The following is a 13968-nucleotide window of genomic DNA, read 5'->3' as shown; positions in this document are numbered from 1 at the left end:
GCAACTGGTGTTAAGGAGTGATGAATCAAATTGTTTTCAATATGTACAGAGGAGATCAAAAGCGCGATACATCAGTGAGTATCATCTGTAAAACACGGAGGCTCTTTCCCTCTTTCCTGTTGGAATTCATTATACAGTTAGAGAAATTTTGTTATAAAACAAAAATAAAACAAAAAGCAACAACCTTTTCTCATGCTCATTATTTCTCATACTCACTGAAACCTGATGTATTTCTGCAGCTGCGGAATTTGTAAAAAAAACCAGGACCAACATCTGCTTGTACTGTGTGACACATGCAAGCTCTACTACCACCTGGGCTGCCTGGAGCCACCACTAACACGAATGCCCAAGAAGACCAAGAACAGCTATTGGTAAGTTGGGTTTAAGTGGACCCTGAGGCTCTCCCCTAAACACCATGAAAAGTGATCTAATTTGAGCAGCTGACAGCATCCGTTGTTGTGAGTCATATGAGATAAAACTGGCACAAAACAGTCATTAGTGAAAGTCACACATTAACCCCATTTCTCATTTCCTTAAGTGCAATTCAGTTCATTCAATTTTATTTATATAGCACACAACAACAGCTGCCTCAAGCGGCTTTATATTAAAAAGAAGAGTAAAGATCCTACAATAATTCAGAGAAAGCAGAGAGAACCACAATCATATGACCCCCTATGAACAAGCAGTTTGGCCACAGTGGGAAGGTAAAAACTCCCTTTTAACAGGGAGAAACCTCCAGCAGAACCAGGCTCAGGGAGGGGCGGCCATCTGCAGCGACTGGTTGGAGGTGAGGGGAAGACGACAGGACAAAGACAAGCTGTGGAAGAGAGCCGGAGATTTATAATAACCAGAAGCGGCAAATTTACTGAGACTCTTTACTTAAGCAAAAGTACAAAAATCTGTGTTAAAAAATACTAAACTTTTTTTACTCAGTTAAAAGTGAAAAAGTAAATGGTCTGAAAGTAAAAAAGTAAAAAGTAGCTCATTGAATGACAATTCTACCTATTCTGTTTTTATGCAAAAGTAATTAAATCTTCTGCAGTATTCATATTTTCGTATTTAATTTTTGAATTAATACTAGTACATTAGAATACAAATGTTATTCAAATCCACATTCTAATTTTAATGTACTCATAATGTACTCAGCTTCATTCTATTATGTAGAAAACAATGAGTAAAATAATTTTAAAAAAATAGCTATTTTCTGTTGCCTACGTTGGAGAGTGTTAGTTTGTCTCCACATCTGAACAGTCAGGGGTTAAAATGACATTCAGCAGGTGGGAAACTCTAACATCGGTTGTAATGGCTCAGCTTGGAGAAAAGAAGCACCACTCGCAATAATTTTTAATGTGAGCGGGGCAGATTCTTACTGTACAGGCAGATGACCTGCTGCTCTTTTTTGATTTACGCAAATGAATTCAACAAGATGTAAGCAGATGTTTCAGAGCTGTCTCGGCTGATTTCCATTTCCTACACTAACAGGGAACTGTATATTGTGTTTATGCTAGACCAGGGGTAGGCAACCTTTTTGATGACGAGTGCCATCTAAAATTTCCTCAGAAGTCAATGTGCCATATAATTGCATTAGCAATAAATTTAATAACGCTCTATATTAACAGTTGCTGTGCTGAGTGGACAGCTCCTGAAGGGTCGGAATGTGGAAATTTGAGCATTGCTTGAAAAAACTGACAGCTAGCAACGTCCCTCTCACCAGACTAAGTGATTTTTAGCCAATTACAAGTTGAATCTGGTAGTTGGGCTTGTTAGCTAAGATACCATCATTAAGAAGCGGCACAACTAATGTGTCTATGTGAGCTAATTTGCGATGTGCACCGCATTGTCTGTTTGTAAACACAATCAACTAATCGTTACATTAAAGACTGAAGATTTAGGTGTATGATTAAAAAAGAAAAAAATTAATTCAATTAAATGAGTCAAGTCGTTTTCAATTTCCTTAGGCAATGCTCTGAGTGTGACCAAGCCAGCAGCGATGAAGCTGATATTGCCATGGAGACGTTACCAGATGGCACCAAGAGGTCCAGGAGGCAGATCAAAGGACCGATCAAATTCATCCCACAGGAGATGTCACCAGAGCCCAAGAAACATCAAGTAAGAGGCACTGTGTGTACTGACACACTGGAACCAGCTCATATTAGCTAAAATGTGCAAAAGGTTTGCATGCTCTATTGTTCCTCCACTCTAATTACAGTGTATCTCATGTTGTCACTGGCTAACTGACACATTCATATTGATTACAAATAATTAACTTGCGTTCCCATTAGAGCTGGGCGATAGAACGATAACGATATGTATCGCGATATAACTTTTACTCGATAGAGAAATTAAGCTATCGCGATAGACCTCGCCGCTCTTGTCCTCTTTAGAAAGAAAAAAAAAAAAAAAAAAGGTCAGCCAATCCAAATTCAGTAGCGCAGAGCCGAACCAATCACAGCCGCAGCGTCACGTCGCGTGACTTGTTACATACAGCACAAGTGCCAAGCCGCACATGTGTTTGTTTGGGAAGCAGCCAGAGGGTAATGGAGGAAATGAGTGTGCCGACTAGAAAAATCAACCGAGCGTGACCGAAGAGAAAACAGATGATGGTTCCAATGCCGGAGAGATTGTCGAACGGAAGAGCCATAGAAGCTCCGTAGTGTGAAGGTATTTCTGCTATTTCAAGTCTGGCAAAAAACAGAGTAGCGTGCACTGTAAATGTGCCGAAAGCAAGTCTGGAAATACAATAAACTGGTGCATGCGTCACACTGTGCGCCACGTTATTGTTTCAGTGAAATGAACTTCTACAATACTGTTACTGTTAATTCTACTCTCTGCAGTGTTTACTGTCCCTCCACACATACGACTCGGTTCTGCTTCTATGCCCCAGCTTTGTTTACTTTTTCCCACCGAGGCTTCTAGACTTCTGATTGGCCAACATTTCTGCACGGTTAGGAATCTAGCGCCACCTGCTGCTTTGGCATGTTCATAGCAGCGTTTTCCTTCATTTCTGCCTTTATGTGTGGACGAGATTATTTTTTAAAACGAAAACGGAAAATCTCCGTTTTCAAAAATACCCGTGTACGTGTGGACGTAGCCTCAGTCTCTGACTGGAAGCGCTAATTCGTCATTCGGCTTTTGTCAGACTAAAGTAACTGTTAAAACTGTTTGAAAAGCTCAGCTATACAACAAGGAGAGATTGAGAATTTCCTTTTAGTTCTCAGTTTATTTGATATTGACAAAAGTTAGTCAGTTTTGTCTGTTCTTCTGTAAAACAAACTAAGATTTATTTTTAGAATTAATATTTTGTTTCTAAGTGGAATTGACAATTTAGTCTGTTTTGTTTGTTCTATTTTGAAACTTAAACGCTTTAGCGGCTGCCTTTTGTGTAGTTTGCAATATTTGCCTTTATTTATCTGAAAAAGTCTCATGTTCCTTAAGTACATCTACCCTGTTGAACTTATTATGGGAAATAAATATTTAAATAAAAACAAGCTGCTGATTATTTCACATTTTACTTGTGAGCAACGGCACATTTAAATCTTACAAATATAGTTATTTGGCTTATATCGTGATAGATATCGTTATCGCCTGAAATGAAAAAAACATATCGTGATATGAAAAAATCTCATATCGCCCAGCTCTAGTTCCCATTAGTTCCCTCTTCTTCTAAGGTTATCAGTACGTTGCACACGGTGATCTCACGCATGCAATATAAACAGTGTTACTGCATACAAAAAACACACAGGCGTTCTCCTGGTGGAACTCAAAATAATAAAAGAGAAGAAAATGAACTTGAATCAAAAAGTTGTTCCTTTTTGATTCACTGTGTTTGATGAGAAACAAGAGTAGGAAGGTACAAACCCAGTTTGAACAGACTAAACAGATGGGCTCCATAGAGACATGTTTTAAAAGCAGTAGGTCTGTGCTGTTACTCATTAAAATCCTCAGTCTCAGTAATTCTGATCTCTAGCAAAGATAACATTGTTTATGTGTATAGGTTTTGTGGTTATAAATAGGAATTTAAAAACCAGCATGTCGGCTCAGAAGTACAGTGAGTAATCCAAAGAAACAGAATGTTAAACACTTTTGACTATGTTGCTCAGTTCATTTATTGTTTTTTTTTTTTAAGCTAAAAGATGGCATATTTATTGACTTTCTGCAACCCGTCACTTGGTCTACTTTTTTTTTTTTTTAAGGTTTCATCTTTCTGGTTCCAGATGGTGTTGATGCTAAAGTAAAAAGTTAAGCCCCTTGTGATTAAAGCTGGACACTAGTCTGTACATTTCTAATCAAATAGAAATATCAGATTAGATATGACCACATTTGGCACAGTTATTATCAGTGTACATATTTATTTATATATGTATATGTATGTATATACATATGATGTTGTTTTTGTTTTGTGTGTGTGTGTGTGTGTGTGTGTGTGTGTGTGTGTGTGTGTGTGTGTGTGTGTGTGTGTGTGTGTGTGTGTGTGTGTGTGTGTGTGTGTGTGTGTGTGTGCGCGCGCGCGCTTTGTATCCAGGCCTCTAAGGCAAACGTATTTTTGCCCACATGGTGATAGTTGTTTTGTTGTTGTTTTTTTTCCCTTTTACTTCTATTTTCCAAATTAAACAGTCAAACAACAGGTAACATGCACAGAAAAGGAAGAAACGAGATTTTGGGATAAAATCAACGAAATCATATACAGTATTCCCTGTCTGCAAAAAAAAAAAAAGATAATTAAAAAAATTGTGTGATCATCAAGGTTTTGCAGTCTGCTTCACTAGCTAACTATATATAACTACAGCGGTCCCTCGTTATCGCGGTAGTTATGTTCTAACAATAACCTGCGATAAGTGATCCGCAAAGTAGCCGACTTTATTTTTTACAATTATTATAGATGTTTTAAGGCTGTAAAACCCCTCACTACACACTTTATACACTTTTCTCAGACAGACAGGAACATTTTCACACTTTTCTCTCTTGTTTAAACACTCTCTAAGTTCAAACCTTGTAGAAAAATAAATGCAGTACTATAGAATCAAGCCAAAGGCACCCACTCGACGTTTTGTCGACATTGTTGTGTTTGTTGGGGAGAAAACTTACAAACATACAGTACAGCACTTTAGAGTCAAACTGACAAACTGATAGCCATTGAAGCATTTATATCACAAAATAGTGCATTTTCTGTAAATTCTGTGAATCTCGGGCCGCCATTTTCTTTGTGAGTATTTATTACACGGCGTGCTGCGGGGAAAAGCCTGTTCTAACGTTTGAGTCTAAGGTTTATTTGGAGCACCTGGCAGCTCTTTTTTTCTTCTCATCAGTAAACTCTCTTCATACTCTTTCACATGATTTTTGCATCGGTGGTAGAAGAGATTTGCTGTGTTTGAGTCTGAGGTGGGGACCGGTTTGCAGCATAATTGCATAGTACAGTTTTATCTGGTCTGTGTCAGACTTTTCATAACCAAACCATTTCCATGCTACAGAGGTAGCCCCTCGTTTTTTGACTGCCATATGGAAAAGATATATATAAATCTTATAAAGTTTGTATCTGTCTTGTGTGAAACTTGTATGAAAAGTATACAAGAGTGAAAAAAAGATATGATCCCTAGAAAAAGTATATAAATGAAACTAGTATGTTTTGAAAACTTACTAAAACAATATATGAAAGTGGCCACTTTCATGACTAAATCATATAAGCCTTATATGGTTCACTCCTCTCTTCTTCCTGCTTCTAGAAGATGTGAAAGTGTGTGAAAACTCTCTCTTTTTTTTTTTTTAAGTTTTTTGATAGCTATCTTTAAAAAAAAAAAAAGAAACTGCATTTATTATCACAGACCTCAAAATGAACACAAATAGCATAATCCAAAACCTTGCAGCCAACAAATGAGGTTCCCAGTTTTAAGTGAGAAAAGAGAAAAAAATAAAAAACAAAGCTTGGAGGCAGATTCAGAAGCATCAGTATTTATGGTTAAAACAAGAAGAGAAGAATATGGCTATTCCTAAAATGTCATTCTACTATAATGTTCAAACAAAATGAGAGTGACAGTATGGGAATCCAAATAAAAGTTAGGGGTCATAGTCAAATTAGAGAATGGAAAAGATGCAAATGCAAAGTTTTTACCCCTGAGATTTAGCCTAATAAGATTCGCGTGTATCACCTTTGGCACAAGGGCCCAGTGTGCTCACTCTATTCCCAGGTCACACTCTTGGTTCAGCTTAGTGTTTTCAAGCCAGTTCCAACTTCATCAGATTTTTTTTATAAAAGCGACAGTGGAGGTGCCTTCTGCACCCTCTGGAATACCATCAATTCTAATAATATTACATCAGTAGCATCCTTCAAGGTAAGACGCTTCGTTCATGTCCTCATCTATTTCTCCAGTGCATTTCTCAGTTGTTCCGATGATGCACAGTTTCTTGTATTTTTCCAGTTTAACTCTGCTGTTAGTTCAGTTCAAAAGAGCGACATCCCTGATGTCATGGCTTCCTTCACCGCTTCTCGAATTGTTAGTAATTGTTTTTTCTCTAGTCAATATGTGATCTAGAGGTTCTCACTTGGAATTCAAGAAAATTTTTCATTGGGTTCTTCCAGCTGAGTCAGTAACACAGAGTGGTGAGAAGAGCCTGAAGTCTATCTATGAAATGGGAGTATGTTAGAACTAGAAATGGCACGATATGACTTTTTTTATGTCCGATACCGATATCATAAATTTGGATATCGGCCGATACCGATATGAATCCGATATAGTGTTTTTTAATCAATAAAAATGTTTTTTTTAAATATCTTGCTGCATTTTGTATAAGTTCATACTCAAGTTTAAAAAAAACAACAACAAAAAAAACAAAACACTAAAGCTATTCTGTTATACCTTTATGCAAAACATACACTGCACCCAAAATATTTCATAGTTCAGCAAAACTGATCAATCTAATAAACTTAAACCTGCTCCATCCTCCCTATTCTGGTACAGTGGGGCAAAAAAGTATTTAGTCAGCCACCGATTGTGCAAGTTCCCCCACTTAAAATGATGACAGAGGTCAGTAATTTGCACCAGAGGTACACTTCAACTGTGAGAGACAGAATGTGAAAAAAAAAATCCATGAATTCACATGGTAGGATTTGTAAAGAATTTATTCGTAAATTAGGGTGGAAAATAAGTATTTGGTCACCTCAAACAAGGAAAATCTCTGGCTCTCACAGACCTGTAACGTCTTCTGTAAGAAGCTTTTCTGTCCCCCACTCGTTACCTGTATGAATGGCACCTGTTTGAACTCATCATCTGTATAAAAGACACCTGTCCACAGCCTCAAACAGTCAGACTCCAAACTCCGCCATGGCCAAGACCAAAGAGCTTTCGAAGGACACCAGGAAAAGTATTGTAGACCTGCACCAGACTGGGAAGAGTGAATCTACAATAGGCAAGCAGCTTGGTGTGAAAAAATCAACTGTGGGAGCAATCATCAGAAAATGGAAGACATACAAGACCACTGATAATCTCCCTCGATCTGGGGCTCCACGCAAGATCTCATCCCGTGGGGTCAAAATGATCATGAGAACGGTGAGCAAAGATCCCAGAACCACACGGGGGGACCTGGTGAATGACCTGCAGAGAGCTGGGACCAAAGTAACAAAGGTCACCATCAGTAACACACTACAACGGCAGGGAATCAAATCCCGCAGTGCCAGACGTGTTCCGCTGCTGAAGCCAGTGCATGTCCAGGCCCGTCTGAAGTTTGCCAGAGAGCACATGGATGATACAGCAGAGGATTGGGAGAATGTCATGTGGTCAGATGAAACCAAAGTAGAACTTTTTGGTATAAACTCAACTCGTCGTGTTTGGAGGAAGAAGAATACTGAGTCGCATCCCAAGAACACCATACCTACTGTGAAGCATGGGGGTGGAAACATCATGCTATGGGGCCGTTTTTCTGCCAAGGGGACAGGACGACTGATCCGTGTTAAGGACAGAATGAATGGGGCCATGTATCGTGAGATTTTGAGCCAAAACCTCCTTCCATCAGTGAGAACTTTGAAGATGAAACGAGGCTGGGTCTTCCAACATGACAATGATCCAAAACACACCGCCCGGGCAACAAAGGAGTGGCTCTGTAAGAAGCATTTGAAAGTCCTGGAGTGGCCTAGCCAGTCTCCAGACCTCAACCCCATAGAAAATCTGTGGCGGGAGTTGAAAGTCCGTGTTGCTCGGCGACAGCCCCAAAACATCACTGCTCTCGAGAAGATCTGCATGGAGGAATGGGCCAAAATACCAGCTACTGTGTGTGCAAACCTGGTAAAGACCTATAGTAAACGTTTGACCTCTGTTATTGCCAACAAAGGTTATGTTACAAAGTATTGAGTTGTATTTTTGTTATTGACCAAATACTTATTTTCCACCCTGATTTACGAATAAATTTTTTACAAATCCTACCATGTGGATTCATGGATTTTTTTTCCACATTCTGTCTCTCACAGTTGAAGTGTACCTCTGGTGCAAATTACTGACCTCGGTCATCATTTTAGGTGGGGGAACTTGCACAATCGGTGGCTGACTAAATACTTTTTTGCCCCACTGTATTTTAAAGAGTAAGCAACCTAACTAATAGGGTTGCAAACTGCCAGCAAAAAAAAAAAAAAAAAAATAGGGAACCACCCTCCACCTCATGATGCTTAATCGACGTAATCAACTTTAATTTGATGCAGTGTGGGAAAAAAATGCACAGAAATCAATTATTTTTCAAGAAATAATAAATAGATTCAACATCTTTCTTCAACAGAATTGCAGACTGCACAGATGGAAATAGTACTATAGCTTACTAGGGTATATTAGACTTAATAGTTACTATATACAGTAATGGACTTTTATACATCTTACATAAGATTAAAACTTTGGGTGTAAAATTCAGATAATTATTTATTAAAAGCTCGACATTTTAACTGAGAATATGAAAGAAAAGTATGTCTTTGTGCCCCCTTTTCACTGTTCAATCCTTATCGGCCCCCCTGGCTAAACTTTGCTAGACAGTTACCAGCCGTCAGCTACGTAGAAAAAGATCCTGGTGTAGAAAGTAATATTAAATAAATTCTAACAACTAGAGCTGGGCGATAGAACGATAACGATATGTATTGCGAAATAACTTTTTCTCGATAGAAAAATTAAACTATTGCGATAGACCTCACCGCTCTTGTCCTCTTAAAAAAAAAAAGAAAAGAAAAAAAAAGAACAGCCAATCCAAATTAAGTAGCGCAGAGCCGAACCAATCACAGCCGCAGCGTCACGTCACGTGACTTGTTACGTACAGCACAAGTGCCATGCTGTATTTGTTTGGGAAGCAGTCAACCGCCATTCCACCCGGGGAATGGAGGAAATGAGTGTGCCGACTAGAAAAATCAACCGAGAGCGTTACCGAAGAGAAAACAGATGATGGTTCCAATGCCGGAGAGATTGTCGAACGGAAGAGCCATAGAAGTTTCGTAGTGTGAAGGTATTTCGGCTATTTCAAGTCTGACAAAAAAACAGAGTAGCGCGCACTGTAAATTGTGCCGAAAGCAAGTCTGGAAATACAGTAAAGCGGTGCAGCTTAATCTCTGACTGGAAGCGCTAATTCATCATTCGGCTTTTGTCAGAATAAAGTAACTGTTAAAACTGTTTGAAAAGCTCAGCTATACAACAAGGAGAGATTGAGAATTTCCTTTTAGTTCTCAGTTTATTTGATATTGACAAAAGTTAGTCAATTTTGTCTGTTCTTCTGTAAAACAAACTAAGATTTATTTTTAGAATTAATATTTTGTTTCTAAGTGGAATTGACAATTTAGTCTGTTTTGTTTGTTCTGTTTTGAAACTTAAACGCTTTAGCGGCTGCCTTTTGTGTAGTTTGCAATATTTGCCTTTTATTTATCTGAAAAAGTCTCATGTTCCTTAAGTACATCTACCCTGTTGAACTTATTATGGGAAATGAATATTTAAATCAAAACAAGCTGCTGATTATTTCACATTTTACTTGTGAGCAACGGCACATTTAAATCTTACAAATATAGTTATTTAGCTTATATCATGGTATATATCGTTATCACCTGAAATGAAAAAAACATATCGTGATATGAAAAAATCTTATATCACCCAGCTCTACTAACAACAGATTATCAAGCTTAAACGTGCTGCTGTTGTTCAGCCGCTGGTTTCCTCTTTCTGGGACGAAGTGGGCGATAAACAAACAAGAGAGACGGACTCGCGACAGAAAAGCCGATCAGCTGATCATTAATCAGTTTCACGATTGAAGTAGCAACAGGAGAGGGAGGGAGAGAGAAGAAGCAGTCGCGCCATATATTGGTTGTTAAACTTAACGCGGGAATGCTTTACAAACATTCAGAGATGAACTTACACACTTGCTTTACTTCTCTCTTGGATAACTTTCTCGGAGATGAAATGCTGTTTGGTAGCGAGGCTACAAATACTCAACCAGACCGCTGACAGGTCTCGCACGCCACAGATGCTCTATCACTTGATGCATACTGCTCCGACGTGCTACGGTTATGAGCAGAGTTACGCCATGTCGCAAGTTTTGTGAGGTGCTTTTTTGATATTTAATGGATCGGATTACATTTTTTATTTCTCTCCGATATCCGATCCATTAATTTAGGTCAGTATCGGACCGATACGTAATATCGGATCGGTCCATCCCTAGTTAGAACACAGTGCCAGTTTGGCCCCAGACATGTGCCGAGAACACTGCTGGAGATCTTCAGGATTAAGCTGCTTTCTGATTTTCCTTGCAGCCCCAGCCACTTAGGCATTTCAGTGCAGTATTTATCTTCAAATTCAAGGTGAGCAGTGGCAGCTGCTGAAAGCCCCCTGCTTTGCATTTTTAATGCTTTTATGAAGGCAGAGAGCACTGGCACTTCTCTAAAGCCATGTCTCAATTTATCAGGACTGGCAAATTGACTTCCTGCTGGCCTTAATCGCTCAAGTGTGTGTGTGTCTGTGTTTGTATACACAGACATTTTCCTTTGGCAATAGGCTTAACACCGCTAAATGACACGTAACTACGAGTCTTGCAGCTTGTAACTACGAGTCTTGCAGCTTGTAACTACGAGTCTTGCAGCTTGCAGCTTGTAACTACGAGTCTTGCAGCTTGTAACTACGAGTCTTGCAGCTTGTAACTACGAGTCTTGCAGCTTGTAGTTAGTAATGTGTACTGGAGGAAAATCTTTTAAAGTCAGCCAATGAGACCCCTTTTTTTTTTTTTTTTTTTTTTTTTTTAATGCTGCATAGCTACGTATGTTTGATCACTGAAGACCATGTGAAGTTCTCACACTGAGTTTCATGCAGGAGCAATTCACAACCACAATCTGCCTATACATGGGAATAATATAGGACTTACCCCAAATAAATTCCAAATTATTTCATCCTGTTTATTTTAGTTTAGAAGATCCTAAAACTCAATCCAGTACTGCTTATGAACTATTATGTAATAACAAGCAACCGTTTTGGGGTTTTTTTTAAAGCAGAAGCTTTCATCATTGAAACATATAAAAAACTGAAAGTGACAGAAAAAATAGCTGTACCTATAAATAAAGGCACTTAAGACACTTTATAAAGGCACTTTAGATTGCAGGATTCCAACTGTGCCCAGCTTCCAGTAGAGTGCATGTGACTTTGACACAATCTCCTTTCCAAACAAAAACAAAATAAACAATGAAAGGAGAAAAAAAAGTGAATTTTGCCACGACCTAAAGACCTAAATGTCACCTTTGTGGCCTCTACGAAGCTGGCTGTTGTCAACAGGGTTGTAACATGGGGTATTTTACCAATGAGGGACTTCATTAAAATGAATTAACTATGATTAATCACAGTGAATATCAGTTTCACTATCCGCACCCTACCCTGATTGCTGTCAAAACTCTTGAACTGAGAAGTAATTCAAGTGTAACCTGTCTGATAAAATTAAACAAGCGCAAGAACTGATGAGAAACAAAATCATTGACATTTGCGATTTTGGAAATGGTTACAAAGTCCTTTCTAAGGCTTTGGGACTCCAGGGAAACCAAGGTAAGAGCCCTTATCCACAAAAATGGAGAAAACTGTGGCGAACTTTCAAACTTTCTATCAAATGATTCTAATAACACATTGGGTCGTGACCTCCTGGATAAGGTATCAGAATCCAGAACAATATCTCCAGGCCTCACTTGTCTCAGTTAAGGTTAGTGTTCTTGATTCAGCAATGAGACGCACACTGGGAAAAAATATCCGAGGGAGAGTTCCATAGCTGGCCAAAATGAACACAAGGCAAAACACATTTTGATGATACACAAGACTTTTGGGGAAATATTCTGCAGACTGGTGGGACAAAACCCTTGAATGTGCCTGAATGAAAACAATTCTGCCAAAAATTGTGGGCCAAAGTTCCTCCACATCAATGTGAAAGACTCATTGCCGTTTATCACAAGTGCTTGACCCTTGCTGCCAGGCGTGGTACAACCATCTCTTAGGTTTAGGGGGCAGTTGATTTTTCATATAGGACCACGAAGGTTTGGCTAGCTTTTTCTCTTAATAAATGAAATCATTATTGAAAACCTGGATTTTGTATTTACGCAGATTATTTTTGTCTAATGCTGAAATTGGTTTAATGTTTTGAAGCATGTAACTTTGACAAATATAAACTACCAGTCAAAAGTTTTAGAACACCCCAATTTTTCCAGTTATTTATTACAGTTCATGTCATTCAAGTCCAATGAATAGTTTGAAATGGTACAAAGGTACAAATGTTTGTTTGTTTGTTGGTTTTAAAGGTAAGGTTAACCAAAAGTGAAAAATAACAGAATTATACAAAAAGGCCTTTTTCAGGGAACACAACATAGATTAACAATTTAAAGCTGTTCCTCAGCAATAGAGGTTGATCAAGCCTTGAAAACTACAGTATTGTACTGCAGAGGAGTAGTGTGTTGCTACAAAAATGGTGAGAAAAAGGCAATTAACAATGAAAGAGAGACAGACCATCATAACATGTAGGTGTTTCCTACAGAGAAATTGCAAAGAACATCAAGGTGCCTGTAAGTACAGTTTTCTTCACCATCAAAAGTCTCTCAGAAACAAACTAACAGGAAAAGGTCTGACAGACCCAAAGCCACAACTAAATCAGAGGACAAGTTTCTGAGAGTTAACAGCTTGCGTGATAAGCTGCTCACAGGACAACAGCTTCAAGCACAGCTTAATAGTGGTCGTAGTAAGCAAGACTCGGTTTCAACTGCGAAGAGAAGAATTCCAGCTGCAGGTTTGACAGGACGAGTTGCAGCAAGAAAGCCATTGCTAAGACATCATAATAAGACAAATAGGCTTGCCTGGGCCATGAAACACTGCCAATGGAAGACTGGAAGGAGGTTTTATGGACTGATGAATCAAAATTTTGGTTCAAATCTTCGGTTCATCACACATTTGTAAAGACAAAGTATTCACCACATTCCTGCTTTGTTGGTAGTGGCTCCTGAGAAGCAATTCTACAACCAATCTGTTTGATCAACACTAGTTAATCTGTGACACCGGTTAATACAAAATAACAGTCATGCTGCCTCTTTCCTTTACATTTTTGCTTATTTGGTGAAGGGGACCCCTTCCTTGGTGATAAATGATCCTTCATATCATGCGTCGAAGGTGCAGACACAAATTAATATTTTCTCACAAAACTAAAGTTTTGTGAGAAAATATTAATTTGTTGGAAGGCCTAATTACAAACCAATCAGTGTATATTTATAATTACAAAGTATAACTTAAAGAACAGTCAGTTGTTCTTTAAGTTAGAAATAAAACACTGAAGCCTTTGTAATGACGCCTTCACCTAAATTTTACCTGAGTTACGGAATAAGGTGGACAAATGAAAAAAGGTGGCAAATTGAAATTAGCGTGTCTTCTCATGCTCTGTTAATTTTTCTAATCCTGTGCAATAATTCATGCTTCTTAAAGATGCACTGATGTACTTAATTAAAGATTGATT

General features: G+C 38.5%; 1 protein-coding gene across 5 annotated transcripts in view; it reads left to right on the top strand.

Moving 5' to 3' along the window:
- phf14 (PHD finger protein 14) overlaps window positions 1-13968 on the top strand; it is a 145250-nt gene that overhangs the window by 61613 nt on the left and 69669 nt on the right. For 4 of the 5 annotated variants that reach the window (XM_026156303.1, XM_026156302.1, XM_026156305.1 and 1 more), the window contains exons 13-14: window positions 240-371; window positions 1959-2109. In XM_026156303.1, coding sequence (XP_026012088.1) covers window positions 240-371; window positions 1959-2109 — 283 coding nt within the window. The remainder of the gene's footprint in view (window positions 1-239; window positions 372-1958; window positions 2110-13968) is intronic. The other variant, XM_026156304.1, reaches the window with a different exon arrangement.

This window comes from Astatotilapia calliptera, chromosome 22 (assembly GCF_900246225.1).
Source record: "Astatotilapia calliptera chromosome 22, fAstCal1.2, whole genome shotgun sequence".
NCBI classification, from domain to species: Eukaryota; Metazoa; Chordata; class Actinopteri; order Cichliformes; family Cichlidae; genus Astatotilapia; species Astatotilapia calliptera.
Note: the sequence above shows the minus strand (reverse complement) of the source record. Positions and strands in the feature narration are given on the sequence as shown.